This window comes from Netta rufina, assembly GCF_964035555.1.
Source record: "Netta rufina genome assembly, chromosome: 17".
NCBI lineage: Eukaryota > Metazoa > Chordata > Aves > Anseriformes > Anatidae > Netta > Netta rufina.
In genome coordinates this window covers 2,193,838-2,206,222 of record NC_140141.1, presented here as the reverse complement: position 1 = coordinate 2,206,222, position 12,385 = coordinate 2,193,838, and the positions used below count along the sequence as shown (strand labels likewise).

At 40.2% G+C, this 12,385-nt stretch overlaps 1 protein-coding gene across 1 annotated transcript; it reads right to left on the bottom strand.

The window, feature by feature from the left end:
• Window positions 1-9,096: 9,096 nt before the first annotated feature.
• On the bottom strand, window positions 9,097-10,854 carry FZD10 (frizzled class receptor 10; the record flags this gene model as incomplete). The annotated part of the gene is made up of 1 exon (XM_084297078.1): window positions 9,097-10,854. One exon carries the CDS (start codon window positions 10,852-10,854, stop codon window positions 9,097-9,099), a length of 1,758 nt encoding a protein of 585 aa, XP_084153204.1.
• Window positions 10,855-12,385: the final 1,531 nt, after the last annotated feature.

The window sequence follows — 12,385 nt, the reverse complement described above, 5'->3', positions numbered from 1 at the left end:
TTAAAATTTTCATTTTATCATACACTGCAAACCAAGGACTCTGATTAATTTTCAAAACTGATCAAAGAGCTGCATAATACATCCCTTCACAGTCCAAACTCTGTGGGCTCTAAGGGTGGAAATTTCAAAGCAACATGCAGAAGAACCTGTTACCCCAGATAAGTTAATTAACAAAACCAGTAATGGCTGAAGTTCTAAATTTGATTATTTTTCAAACCTTTATTGCATTGTAATTTGTTTCGAAACCATGGGTGGGCAACTTCAGCATATCAAAAGATGTAACATACTTTTCCATTGTAATTGTGCAAAATACCATGCGTAAAAGTAAATAATCAGATTCCACTGTAAACATTGCTACACTACCACATGATAACCAGGGGAATCATGAAATTAAGATCTCTGAATGTCACTTCTGATCTGTGAGGAGAGTAGTGGGTCAGAGCAGTACGATGGAAAACAAAGCTCCTGGGAACCAGATTATATTAATGCAAAAGAATTAAGCAGTTGAGTTTGTGAATCTCTTGCTTTAGGACTTACATAATGACAACTCCCTTGAGGCTGTTTGTGCTTCCTCCTCTCCAATGGCTCTGTTCTCAGTATCTTTAACCTACTTACTATCCATACTCAATATTCTTTCTCCTTTCTTGTTTAGAGAAACACACAATTTGAAAAATTTCAATTCCCTCCATAAAGATGCACTCACCCAATATTTACATTATTGTAAAATTTGCTATCTAACACAACGCTATAGCATATAGAATTCAGAAGTCTCTCTTACAGTTCTCAAGGATGAAGAGTTATTGCAGACTGAAGCAAAACAAAATTTGGTCCACATTTTAAGTTGTTATCTCAACAGAAAGAGAGAAACAAAGCAAAATACATAACCAAGGATTACAACTATTACTTTGTAGGACAATTCCCAAATGGTGTAAAGCATTATAGTTTGCACAAATGTGGACACTGTTAAAAGCAGCAATCAGTACACTTCTAAAGTTTTGCAAAGATTTCAAGGACTTAAGTACAGCTCCAGACCAGCTAAACTGAAAGCCTGACAGGCTTATGCTTGCTAATTCAATTTCCTGTATGATTCTTTGGATATGATTGGTCCAGAACTAGCAAATTATATTTACCTGTCTGTCCCGTGCCACCTGGAATTCAAAAGAGCTGAGCTGTGCAGACAGCACTGAGGAAAGCGCAAAGTTTTACATAACTCCCCTGGCCCTCACCCCCCAAAACCAAACCAAACCAAAACACCCCACAAAAAACAACAACAACAAAACCACACACCCCAAAAAAACAAAACCCAGCTGAAAAAAAAACATAACACCAGCTTGAGCTGACCAGGAAAAAGTTTTTGTCTGTCCCTTCTTTTGTCTGTCCTGTTGGTAACATGCTGGTGTTACCAACAATTTTTGTGCTAAGTAACTTTACTGCCATCACAAGGAAAGCATAAAGTTTAGGTAATCTGGGAGCTGTGTTTGTGAATATATAAGCCAAACTCAGCAATACGTTTTTTTTCCATAAATGAGTAGCATATTTACCATTAAAAAAAAAATAGAGTAGAGTGGTACAATGTGTTATGCTCATGGTCCTTGCATTATGCTTCAGTTCAATTGCCAAAATTTTTAGAAGGAAAACTACTAAAACCATCTAAGGATATTTACTAGCTCAAAGCCATCTAAAGCAAGACTTGAGTTCTGTGGTTCCGAAAATTTACTCTGCTTGGTCCAGTGCTCTGACCTTGACATTGACTTTACACTTATCACCATGTCTACACTGGGAATTGCATCAATTTGATTAAATATTATTATTTTTTAATCTGGTTTCAAATTGATCAGGTTAAGTTAGCATAAAAATCACATGTAGATATGTAACTTGGGTTTTATTCTCTACTAATTTTCAATGAATAACTTCAAAAGGCATTCTAAAGAAACTAAAGGACTGTACAGATATTGATGCATAAGGATGAGAAATCTTGGGAAACTGTCTTATCTCATCACTGAAATCAGTGTCCTAAGGAAAGTTCTTTCATGTAATTAAAAATAAAAATAAAAATGTCTGGATTAAAAAAAAAAAAAAACACACAACTATAGTAATTAAAAAGCCTGAAGCCTCAATAGAAAGCTGTCCTTTCCTTAAAAATTAATTTACAAGAAAAAATTCTGACAGTGCAAAATAAAAAGATTTTGACAAATTCCACTAAAATGTTAACAAGGTGGAAAATGATGTAGCTGAAAGAATATCAAAGGTCCAGACTTTAATTCCATGTCTTCTAATGTTATCAAATAAAGTAGTCATAGTCCAGTTTCAAAGTTAGTTTAAAGAACCACAAAGGTCAAAATGAGTCTCATGGTTACTGCCTGTAGCGTAGCTCTTAGTGAAGCAATGTTACAGCTGTAAAGAACTAAGGATACAAGAAAGAGAAGTTAAAGGCAGATAAAATATCTCTATTAGTCCAGCTGGGTATAACTGGGAAAAACTTGCAAGCTTTGAGGAATATAAACCTCTCCTTGGGCTAAAAGCTTTTGCATGCAAGTAGTTTGTCATTGATTTTGTTTTTGTTGTTGTTGCTTTTTCTTTTTTCTTTTCTTTTTTTTTTTTTTTTTCCTGCCTTATCCATTGATCTCATCTTTCTTCCTTTCCTGTTTGTAATTTCACACAGATAGATATTAGTCTCATATAAAGGAAATGTAAAATAACTAATGTGCTAGACAGAACCAAGCATTGCTTGTCCTCAGCAAGAATATTTTCACGTTTAAGGCGCCTGCTCAGAACTGGCAGTCTCTTCTTGATAGTCTCCTGTGTTCATCAGCACCTTTGGTAGCTCAGGACTTTGAACCTCCATTTCTTACCACACTCCTTATCCAAAAAGAGAGATAAAACACAAGTTTTGAAATATATTTTTGTTTATATTGAACAAAAAAGCTCAAAGCAGTCCCAGCTATGGGCCAGTACCACAGAAAGCTGTGTGTGGGCAGATTAGAGACTAAAAGGACGGGATCACTTGAGAGGAGGGTAAGGGAGGCAAGTCACATGCAGATGATGAAAGACTGATCAGCAGTGGAAGAGAGGGGAAGGGAAGGGAAGTGCTGATCAGGGAAGAAAGGAGGAAACAAGGAGCACATTGTAGGCTCAACTCAAAATGTTGCTGTTCATCCTCAGCTCCCATTGATACTACAGGACTACTCTCTTGGAAAAGGTGACAAAAGGCTCTTGAGCAAACATTTAAATTGGCTGAAGATTTTTTGAAGGGGTTTTCTGCTGCCAGAAAATGCAGATCTATTAACATTGAGCATTCTGCAACAAATCTAAGTAAAGTGCTCTCAAAAAATGCTAAATAAACTTAAAAAAAAAATCCATTTCAACTTTATCAACACCCAATACTTCTGAATTTCATTTTGAAATAACACTTGGTTTTGGAACATGCTATGTGCAATCTAACATAATAGCATGCTTTAAAACTATAGGTTAAATAATTTCCACTCACTGATTTATTTATTTATTTTCATATCATGAATATTTCATTATCAGCACTTGTAAAAAAAATGTTCTGATTTGGAAAAAAAAGTCAAATTAAGGATTTTTCCTGTAGCATGTGCTTTCCCTGAGATACGAAGTTTGATTCAAAGCATACACTGAAATTAGTTGGACACCAATTGATTTCAGTGGAGCTGATCTATGCGGAGATCTTGAATAGAAGGAAGAAACAAGTGACAACAAATTGAAGGAATTCCTTTTTAAACAATGCCTTACCAAGATATACTCGGTCCTGCCTTTGATGTACCACTCCCCAAAGCTTTAACTTTGCCAATCCAGGAAAAGCAGAATTGGGCTTGAACCACATCTGTTCTCATACACACTAAAATTAACTAATGAGACACCACTGACTGTAGTGTGTATTTGCATCTAGGTTGGTAAGACTATACCAAAGTCTAATGTTACATAGATAACATTAAATAACCAATGGATACTAATTTCTGTGATTTATCACATGCCCCTTAGTGAAGTCAAAGCCTTGTTTTGTGCTGTTTTCTATAAATATCCATTCAAAAATTAAGACAAAACTATTTGAAACGGTGTTTATTAAACTAAAATCTTATCTACCATACCAGAACCCATTTGTTTTACAAACCTAATAATATATTGTCTCTTCTGGATAAACATGTAAAGATACACAAAGCTTAACCTGAACTGATTCACGGGCAATATTATTTAGACAAAATATGAAACAAGGTTAATATTAGCACCCAGGTTGATTTTAACTCAGTAGTTCACTGAAAATAAAGCTTTTATAATGGGAATGTTGATACAAACTTAACTGTAAGAGCACAAACACTGCTACTGAAATACAGTTTTGAGCAAGCTCCATGAAGGAGTGTTTTGTAAATGAATAATGACTTTGCTTAAAGCCAATCAACATCAAGTGTGTTAAAAGAGATGAAATAGTGCTGGAAGGCAGTGGGAGGTAGAGGAGCCTCAAAGTGCAAACAGGTGCTGATCTCCCTCCAGGGGGGATTGAGTGGCACAGACCTTACAGGCCTGTCACTTCTGATCAAAGCAAGCTCCAAGACCACATAATCACCATCACCCACCTTTTAAAGGATGCCCTGATTTATCATCTGTCAGTGTTAATAACTTGGCTACTCTGTCTAAAATACTTAAGAACATTACACAAGGATAACATTTCAAATTTTTTTTAAAGAAATGTGTAAATGTTTTAAACTAAAATGCACTGAAGTTCCTCCTTTGAGGCCATCTGTTGTTGGAGACCACCTGTCATCAAAAGACCACCTGAGCACATAATATCCCATCATTACAGAACTATCTCCTTGAAGCCAAAGATTTTAAGTGTTCAAATAAGAAGGGTGTATGTTAGAGACATTGTCGTTACTTGGCTTTTCATATAGTTTGAAGCCGTGGGATGACAGCCATATGTGAATAATGGCTTCATAATAACATACATATGAAACGCTACTTTGGGAAAAATCTGATAAGAGATCTGAACATTCCTTGATTGAGCTTCTCATATCCTTTCAACTGTGGTGCTTGCACTGTACTCTTCAAAGTGTCCTAATATGTCATACCTAAAACAAAACCTTGAGAGTACTGAGCTTAATTTCCTTTCTATTTATAAGCAGCATTGGCATTTTACTGAGAAACAAGGCATATTATTGTAAATGGAAGAGATTTTGTGTGATTTCTTTTTTCCTGCATCTAATTTTTCCTTGCTGATCTCATATTCTTATCTCAGTAATCTCTATTCAATAAACAGAAGTACTCTGCCAAACTACCCTCTCCAAAAAACCAAACTTTCTGTCTTCTTCTGTCCCTAACATACATAGATGCTACCTGAATGCTGAGACCTAACCTGCATCATCTTAACCTACACAGTTGGAGAAAATTTCTACCCTCATGGGTAATCTACAGCTCCCATGGGAGAGAACAGTTCCCTTGTACACAACCATGTGGCAAACATTAGATTCTTGATTGGCATATGCAGACACTAACAATGTCTTTTTGTGTGTGCTTGTTTTGCTTTGTTTTTCTTTTTTTTTTTTTTTTATATTTTTAACTGAGCAAAGTATCAAGTTAAGCACCACCAGACTGTAATAAAATATCCTCTCCAGAAGGAAGTTCTGGAGTTGCATTCCTTCCTCAACAAGTTTCCTATGGAGTCACTGAATTGTTAATATATTTGCATATAAATACTTTTCTTAAAAATCTACCAATAAGCAAATACCCAATAGGCCTTGACAGTACATAGAAAAAAAATCCTAACAAATTCAACAGATAAAAATACCAATATGATTTTACTGAAATATAAAATTACCATGAAAAGTAAAGATGTTTAATAGAGAATACTTTTGAGATATTTTCTCAAAGACTTTTTGGTTGCTATTATTTTTAACTAATGTGCAGACTTCTAAGACAAGAATAACATTCTCTGTTAAATTATTAATAATACTATATTAAATCACTGACACCTTGTGAGAATAAGTATCACTTTCCCTTAACAGCTCTAAGCTTCCAATTCCTTATGTGGCAACTTCAATATTAAATGTTAAGACTTTTCAGAGTTACGGGACAGTAAGAAGTAAAATTTTTGAAATAATTAATTCTTAAAGTCCTTAAAGAAAATAATCATATTCTGTTACGTTTACTGTACATTAGTCCTGGAGTAATAAAAGCAGCAGAAATATATACTTGAAGAATCTAGTTTGCTTACCAATTAAAAACAAAAACAAACAAACAAAAACAAACAAACAGAAAATCACTACAAAGGGGAAATAAAATCCAAATTCCTAGTTTACAGTTTAGGAAGAATCTATTGGTGACATGAGGCACCTAGCCAGGCATTCAAATGTGGCATTTTCCTAGAAGAACATGCAGTTCTGCTCTGGTGACAATGAAGGGCCTAAGCTGACATTTGATAAAGCTCAGAATGGCAGCAGGAGTCCATCCATTGCTGAATATCTTTCTTCATTTTTTGTTTTCTCTTCCAGAATCCTAGTAACAGACTGCAAAAACACATGATCAACAATGAAAGCAAGAAACTTTCTGTAGTTAGCAAAAACAGTGAGATGCTGATATGGTGAAACATTCTCTAAACAAATCTGTCACCGGTAAAACAAGCACTAACCTTTATGTCGGATGAAATTTGTGTGAAGAAGACACATTGCTGGCAAGGTGCACACATTACTGACAAGGCGACATGTATAATAACAAAGCGTATTTAAGGACTCCTATAGTAATTTGCAATACACGTATCATTTGGAAACATTGTATTTCTTGGGATCTAATGCAATTGATTTTAACTAGAACACACACAGATGCAAAAGCATGAATTCAGTAGTTTCAGAAGCGTATTTGTGAAGTGCAATGTCCTGCTTTGGCTCCAGGAGGGTGTGCTGTGTCAGGATTAACTTCCAGGGCATCCACCAGGTTGTATATCAAATAGTGACATGTATGCTCAAAGGCAGAAAAATATCCTCCCCACTTACCCCAGATAAATTTGATACTGAAAACTGCTTCACATGTGCACATTTTAGACATAGAGTTGATTAATAATACCTGCAAGATCATTTTTGTCATTCGAGTTCCTAGTCATCATTAGAAACACTTTAAAAGACTACACAGAAGAAAAAAAAAAAAAAATATATATATATATATACACATGCAGCTCCGCACATGACCTTGAAAAAACAGGTGACTAAAAAAGTCATTTTTTGTAGCTTTCCTAGCCACTGCAATGTGACCATCACAGGGATCCATACTCTACCAAAGTCCATTAAGACCTCTCTCTGTGATGAAGTTCCCAATAAAGGGTTTTCTAGAAAAGCCTGTGTAAGAAAGTGAGGTTACATTACTATCTCCCCAGGTGGTCACACAGCCTGTTAGTTAACAGCATGGAAAAATTCAGTATCATAAAAATCACACTCCACTAAAAATATTTTGAAAATGTATTTACGATTTTAATCACATAGTTTTCCTAAACAAGTATTTTAATTCCTTATTTAGATTTCCCCTCTTCTTTCTCCTGATCTTTCCCTAAGCCTTTTCCCAAATAATAGCGATACATTCGGTAATGTTAGAAGAGAAAAATCTCCCTGAAGAGTAGAGACTGAAGTGTATTCAAACTGCAGAAGTGAGCCAGCTATCTTTAACATGCTGAACATACCCTATGCAAATTTGAAAGGGGTGTTAACCAAGGATCATTGTTGTAATCTCAGTGCTTTGTAAACATGGTACTACCCTACATGACTGCAGCTTTTTTACATCACTAAAGCTTCTTCCCATTCAGTTTCTCAATTGCAGAGGTTCACAGAAAGATGCAACTTCAAAACCCATTTATTTAATTTCAACTTGCAAGTTCTTTTGAGCAAATTATTGTTCTATTTGCTTATACTTGCAGCCAAGTGTAATAACAACTATTGTATTCAAAGTGTGCTTTTATCAAATAATTGAAGAAACACGTTTATTAACCACAAAGCACATCAGAGAAAGTTTAGAACACACAAAATTATCAAACTAAAGAACATATTTTATTTTTAATAAAATAGTGGAGCATGAAAAATAATTGTATATTACAAATATATACAGCTAAAACTGTGCACCCCCAGCACAGTAAAGAGCATCACTCTATACAAAGCTTCCCTTTGCAGAATCTAGTGCTTCTTGATCTATTCATAGTGAGAATTTGTTTAACAATAGAAAGAGTCAATAAGCCCTTTGGGTCTCTTTGAATTGACCTCCCCCCACCCCCCTTTTTTTTTGCACAAATCAGTCCAAACGTGTATAACATTGGCTTGATTTCCATTAAAAAGCCACAAAATGTAACACTAAAGGGTTTCTGAGGACTAGACCTCTTAGTTCTTTTGTTAAGAGATTTCTTTTGTTGTCTTTATGTACAGCAAAATACTTGTTTCTCTTTTTATGTCATGGTAAGAAAAAAAATGTATTGCACATTATTCTTATTCATAAAGTTTGTGTCTGGTGTAGGAAGTTTCTCTTTTAGTGAAAGAATATTGGTGAGCATTATAGATTGAACCTATTTTTAGGCACTGCAAACCTACTAAGCTGAGATGAGTTGTAAAGGATTTCTCTCTCTCTCCCTCTCTCAAAGTTAGCGCAGAAGTTGCTTTCAGAGATCGCCTGCTTTCTGAGGATAGGCCTCTCGGGGACATTAGGGGACTTTTCAAAGAAAATCTTTGCTCCATAAGACTTCACTATACCTTATTACTCAGAAATCCAGCTCAGCTACACGCACAAAAAAAAGTTAAACTGGGCGCTTTGTTTGTTTTGTTGTTGTGCTTTTTTTCTTTTAAACATCTGAGAGGTGGATGAAGTACTTAACTACAAGTAATAACAGAAGAGCCTGCTTTAATTCACAATATTTCTTTCACTGAAAACCTTTCTATAAGTACATTTACCTTCAGTATTTCACGAGGTCCTGAATTCAGCATGAGACATTTTTTGCCTTGAGATATTAAACTATCCTCTGACAAAAAAAAAAAAAAAAGCACCATTTATTTTTTAATTTCTGGCTGCTACTGTGATAAGTCTGTAAGGTGAGATATAGTCTTGTCTAAAAACTATTCACACACAAGTGGGTGGTTGTAACGTTGATTCATATTTTGCAAGATGAGTTTTCTGTGGATGTTGAGTTTTTTTGTAGATTCCACTACTTGTAATAACACTTGCAGGTTTTCTCCTACTTCTCTTCTTTAATCTTCGACTACAAACGTTTTGCCAGGACTGAAGAGTCTTGGAAGTCCAGATCCACATACCACTAGTAATGCCCACAACTAATAACATAAAAATTTTGACCATGAAAATTTCTACTGCTGGAATAGAATTATTCATCGTGCAGTCCAAGTTTTTAGTCTGATTGTTCATCTTGCATTTCTGTTGAGTTGCCACAATTTTCCAATAATCCATATTAAGTCTTTCATAAAAATAGCAAGCTATCACGCAAGTTGCGGGCACTGTATACAAGACTGAGAAGACACCAATCCTGACCATCAGCTTCTCCAACTTGTCAGTGTTTTCTCCACCTGTTTTCATCACTCTCCTGATATGAAAAAGGGCCACAAACCCAGAAAGAATAAAAGAAGTGCCAATGATTAGATAACAAGCCAAAGGAATGAGTACAAACCCAGTCAAGGCATTCACATCCATGCTTCCAACGTAGCACAACCCTGTCAGCTCATCTCCAGCCACCCTTCTCATAACCAGGATCATTATGGTCTTCACAGCAGGAATGGCCCAGGCCGCCAAATGAAAGTAGCTACTGTTTGCTTCAATTGCTTCGTGCCCCCATTTTTTCCCAGCCGCCAGAAACCAAGTTAAAGTCAAGATTACCCACCACAAGGAGCTCGCCATACCAAAGTAATACAGAACCAGGAACACAATGGTGCAGCCAGTGCTCTCCAGTCCTTCCTGGATGACATAGAGCTGGCCGCTGTCCCTATCACAGGCGATGCTTTCAGCACCTGAAAAGAGGCGAATGATGTACCCCACTGAGTAGACACAGTAGCACATAGACAGGAAGATAATGGGCCTCTCGGGGTACTTGAAACGCTGTGGATCTATCAGAAACGTGAGTACAGTAAAAGCACTGGAGAAGAAGCACAGAATGGACCAGATGGCAATCCAAATGACAGCAAACTGCTTGTCATCCCTGCTCCAGTAAACATCAACCCCTGGGGTGCAGAGCGGCGCACAGGAAGCACTCTTTTCCACATGGTGGAACTTGCCGGGGTTTTCACAGGAGGTTCTGCTCAGGCTGTCCTTGTGCTGCTGCAGGTCGTGGCCACCGCTGGGCCGCTGTGGCCGGAACATGGGTGGCAGCATGCTGGATCCTCTGGGTGGCTCGTCCGACCCGTTGTTGGGAGCTTCCATGCACAGATAATTGGGATCATTCTTGTTGGGCAGTTTGCTGCAGTCTAAGGAGTCCGGCCACTTAAAATTGAACTGCTCCATAATGGGAGAGCATTTCAACCTCGCCTGCTCGCACATGACCCTGCAGGCTGGGATCGGTGTAGAAACTTGCTCCGTGCACATAGGGGCATAGAGGGAGCAGAGGAAAAACTTCAGATGGCTGTGGCAGCCGTACTCCACCAAGGGGGCAAACTCGTGCAGCTGGATGGCAGCTTCCCTCTGGTTCTCGTGTCCCATCAGGTTCGGCATCCTCGTCATGTTGTACCCTATATCCTTGCACATGGGGATTTCTATGGGCTGGCACCTCCCGTCACCGGGCCGGTCAATGTCGATAGAGCTTATCCCGGCGCAGGAGCCGCTCAGGCAGCACAGCACCAACACGGCCCGCACCAGGCTCCGGGCCCCCGGCCCCATGCTGCCGCTGGGGCGGCCGGAGCGCGGCTCCCTCCGGGGGGCGCCTGGCGCTGGGGCGGCCGGGCGGGGGACCAGGGGGGGCGGCAGCCACTTCAGCGGCCCCCCGGCTGCTGCCCGGCCCGGGACGGCCCCCGGCCTTCGCGAGGGAGCCGGGCGGTGGGGCACGGCGGCGCGGAGCTCAGCATAGCCCGGGCCGGGGGCCGCGAGCACCGCCCGGCCCCGGCCCCGACCCCAGCCCCGGCGGCAGCGCAGGGGGGCGGCCGGGGAACGCCGCGAGCGGGCGGCACGGGGAGCAGCGCCCCCAGTCCTCAGCTGCGCCAAACTTACTGCGGGGAGCCCAGCAACTTTCTTGTCCCCGGGCTTCCACTTTTGCGGTCCGTTTTTCCACCGCCCTTCCTCCTCCTCTTCCTCGTCCTGGTCCGAGCACTCAGCGCCGCTCAGCGCCCCTGTCTCGGGCGGGTCCCTCGGGGCTTTGCCTCTCCCAGCTCCGCACTTTCTCGCCGAGAGGTGGGAATGGGCTTGTCCGAGCGTGGAGTAAAGGAGGAGGAAATCTCTAAACCATCGAAGAGGGGGGGCTCAGAAAGGTGCCCGGGGCTGGCTCTGCGAGGGGCCGGCTCCGCGCCTGCCTGGGGGCGCCCCGCTCCGCTCCGCTCCCCCCGCATCGGCGGCGACGGCCCGGCTGGAGCAGCCCGGCTGCTCAGGGGGCGGCTGAGGCCGAGGATGAAGTAGAATAAAAAAAAATCAAAACCTGCGCAGGGTCCGCCTCGCATACGACATCCACTTTGCATGAGAAAGGTGAAGCTGACACGGTGATTACTTTCCAATCACTCGGAACGCCTTGAAACCTCCTTAAGGACCCCTACAGGTTCTCCTTGATCAGCACAGATTAGAAAAAGCCCCATTTGTTTCTCTCTCTCCTCCTGCCTTTCTCCTTTCCCTCCCGGTGCCCTCCCTTGAAAGTTTAACAAGATTTGTCTCTAGAAGGCGTCAGCCTAACCTCCCTCGCCCAGGTAGGAGGGGAGCCAGGAGAGCAGCGCCGCAGCCTCCGTGTCTCCTAAGGAGAGGGCTGAAGGTGGTGCCTCCCCGGCTGCCTTTATTGGAGGGCGGGCGATGCTTTAGCAGGGAGGATGTGGGGAGGAGGTTGCGTTTTATGGCGAGTGCTATAAACTCTCTGCTGCCAGGGTCATAAAATACGGTTGCTTTCAGCCTGGAATCTCAGCTGTTTTCAAAAGTCGTGCTTTGTCTCGAATTCCTAACTGAACAGGACAGGCGGGATAGCTGAAAAAGTACCTGATTATGGTTTTAATCACGGTATGGCATCTCTCGAAAAGTAGCTTTTTTTTTTTTTTTTTTTTTTTTTTTTTCCTCCTTACATAAGAAATCCTACGAGGAATAGAGATATACCCTTGGGAAAGTGACTTCATCCTCTATAGAAATGATACTTACAGATTTTGGAGACGGAGATCATTTTAAAGTGAGTTGTGCTTACTTTTTAAGTTAAGCTTTGAGATTAATGCTGCTTATTGGTCCA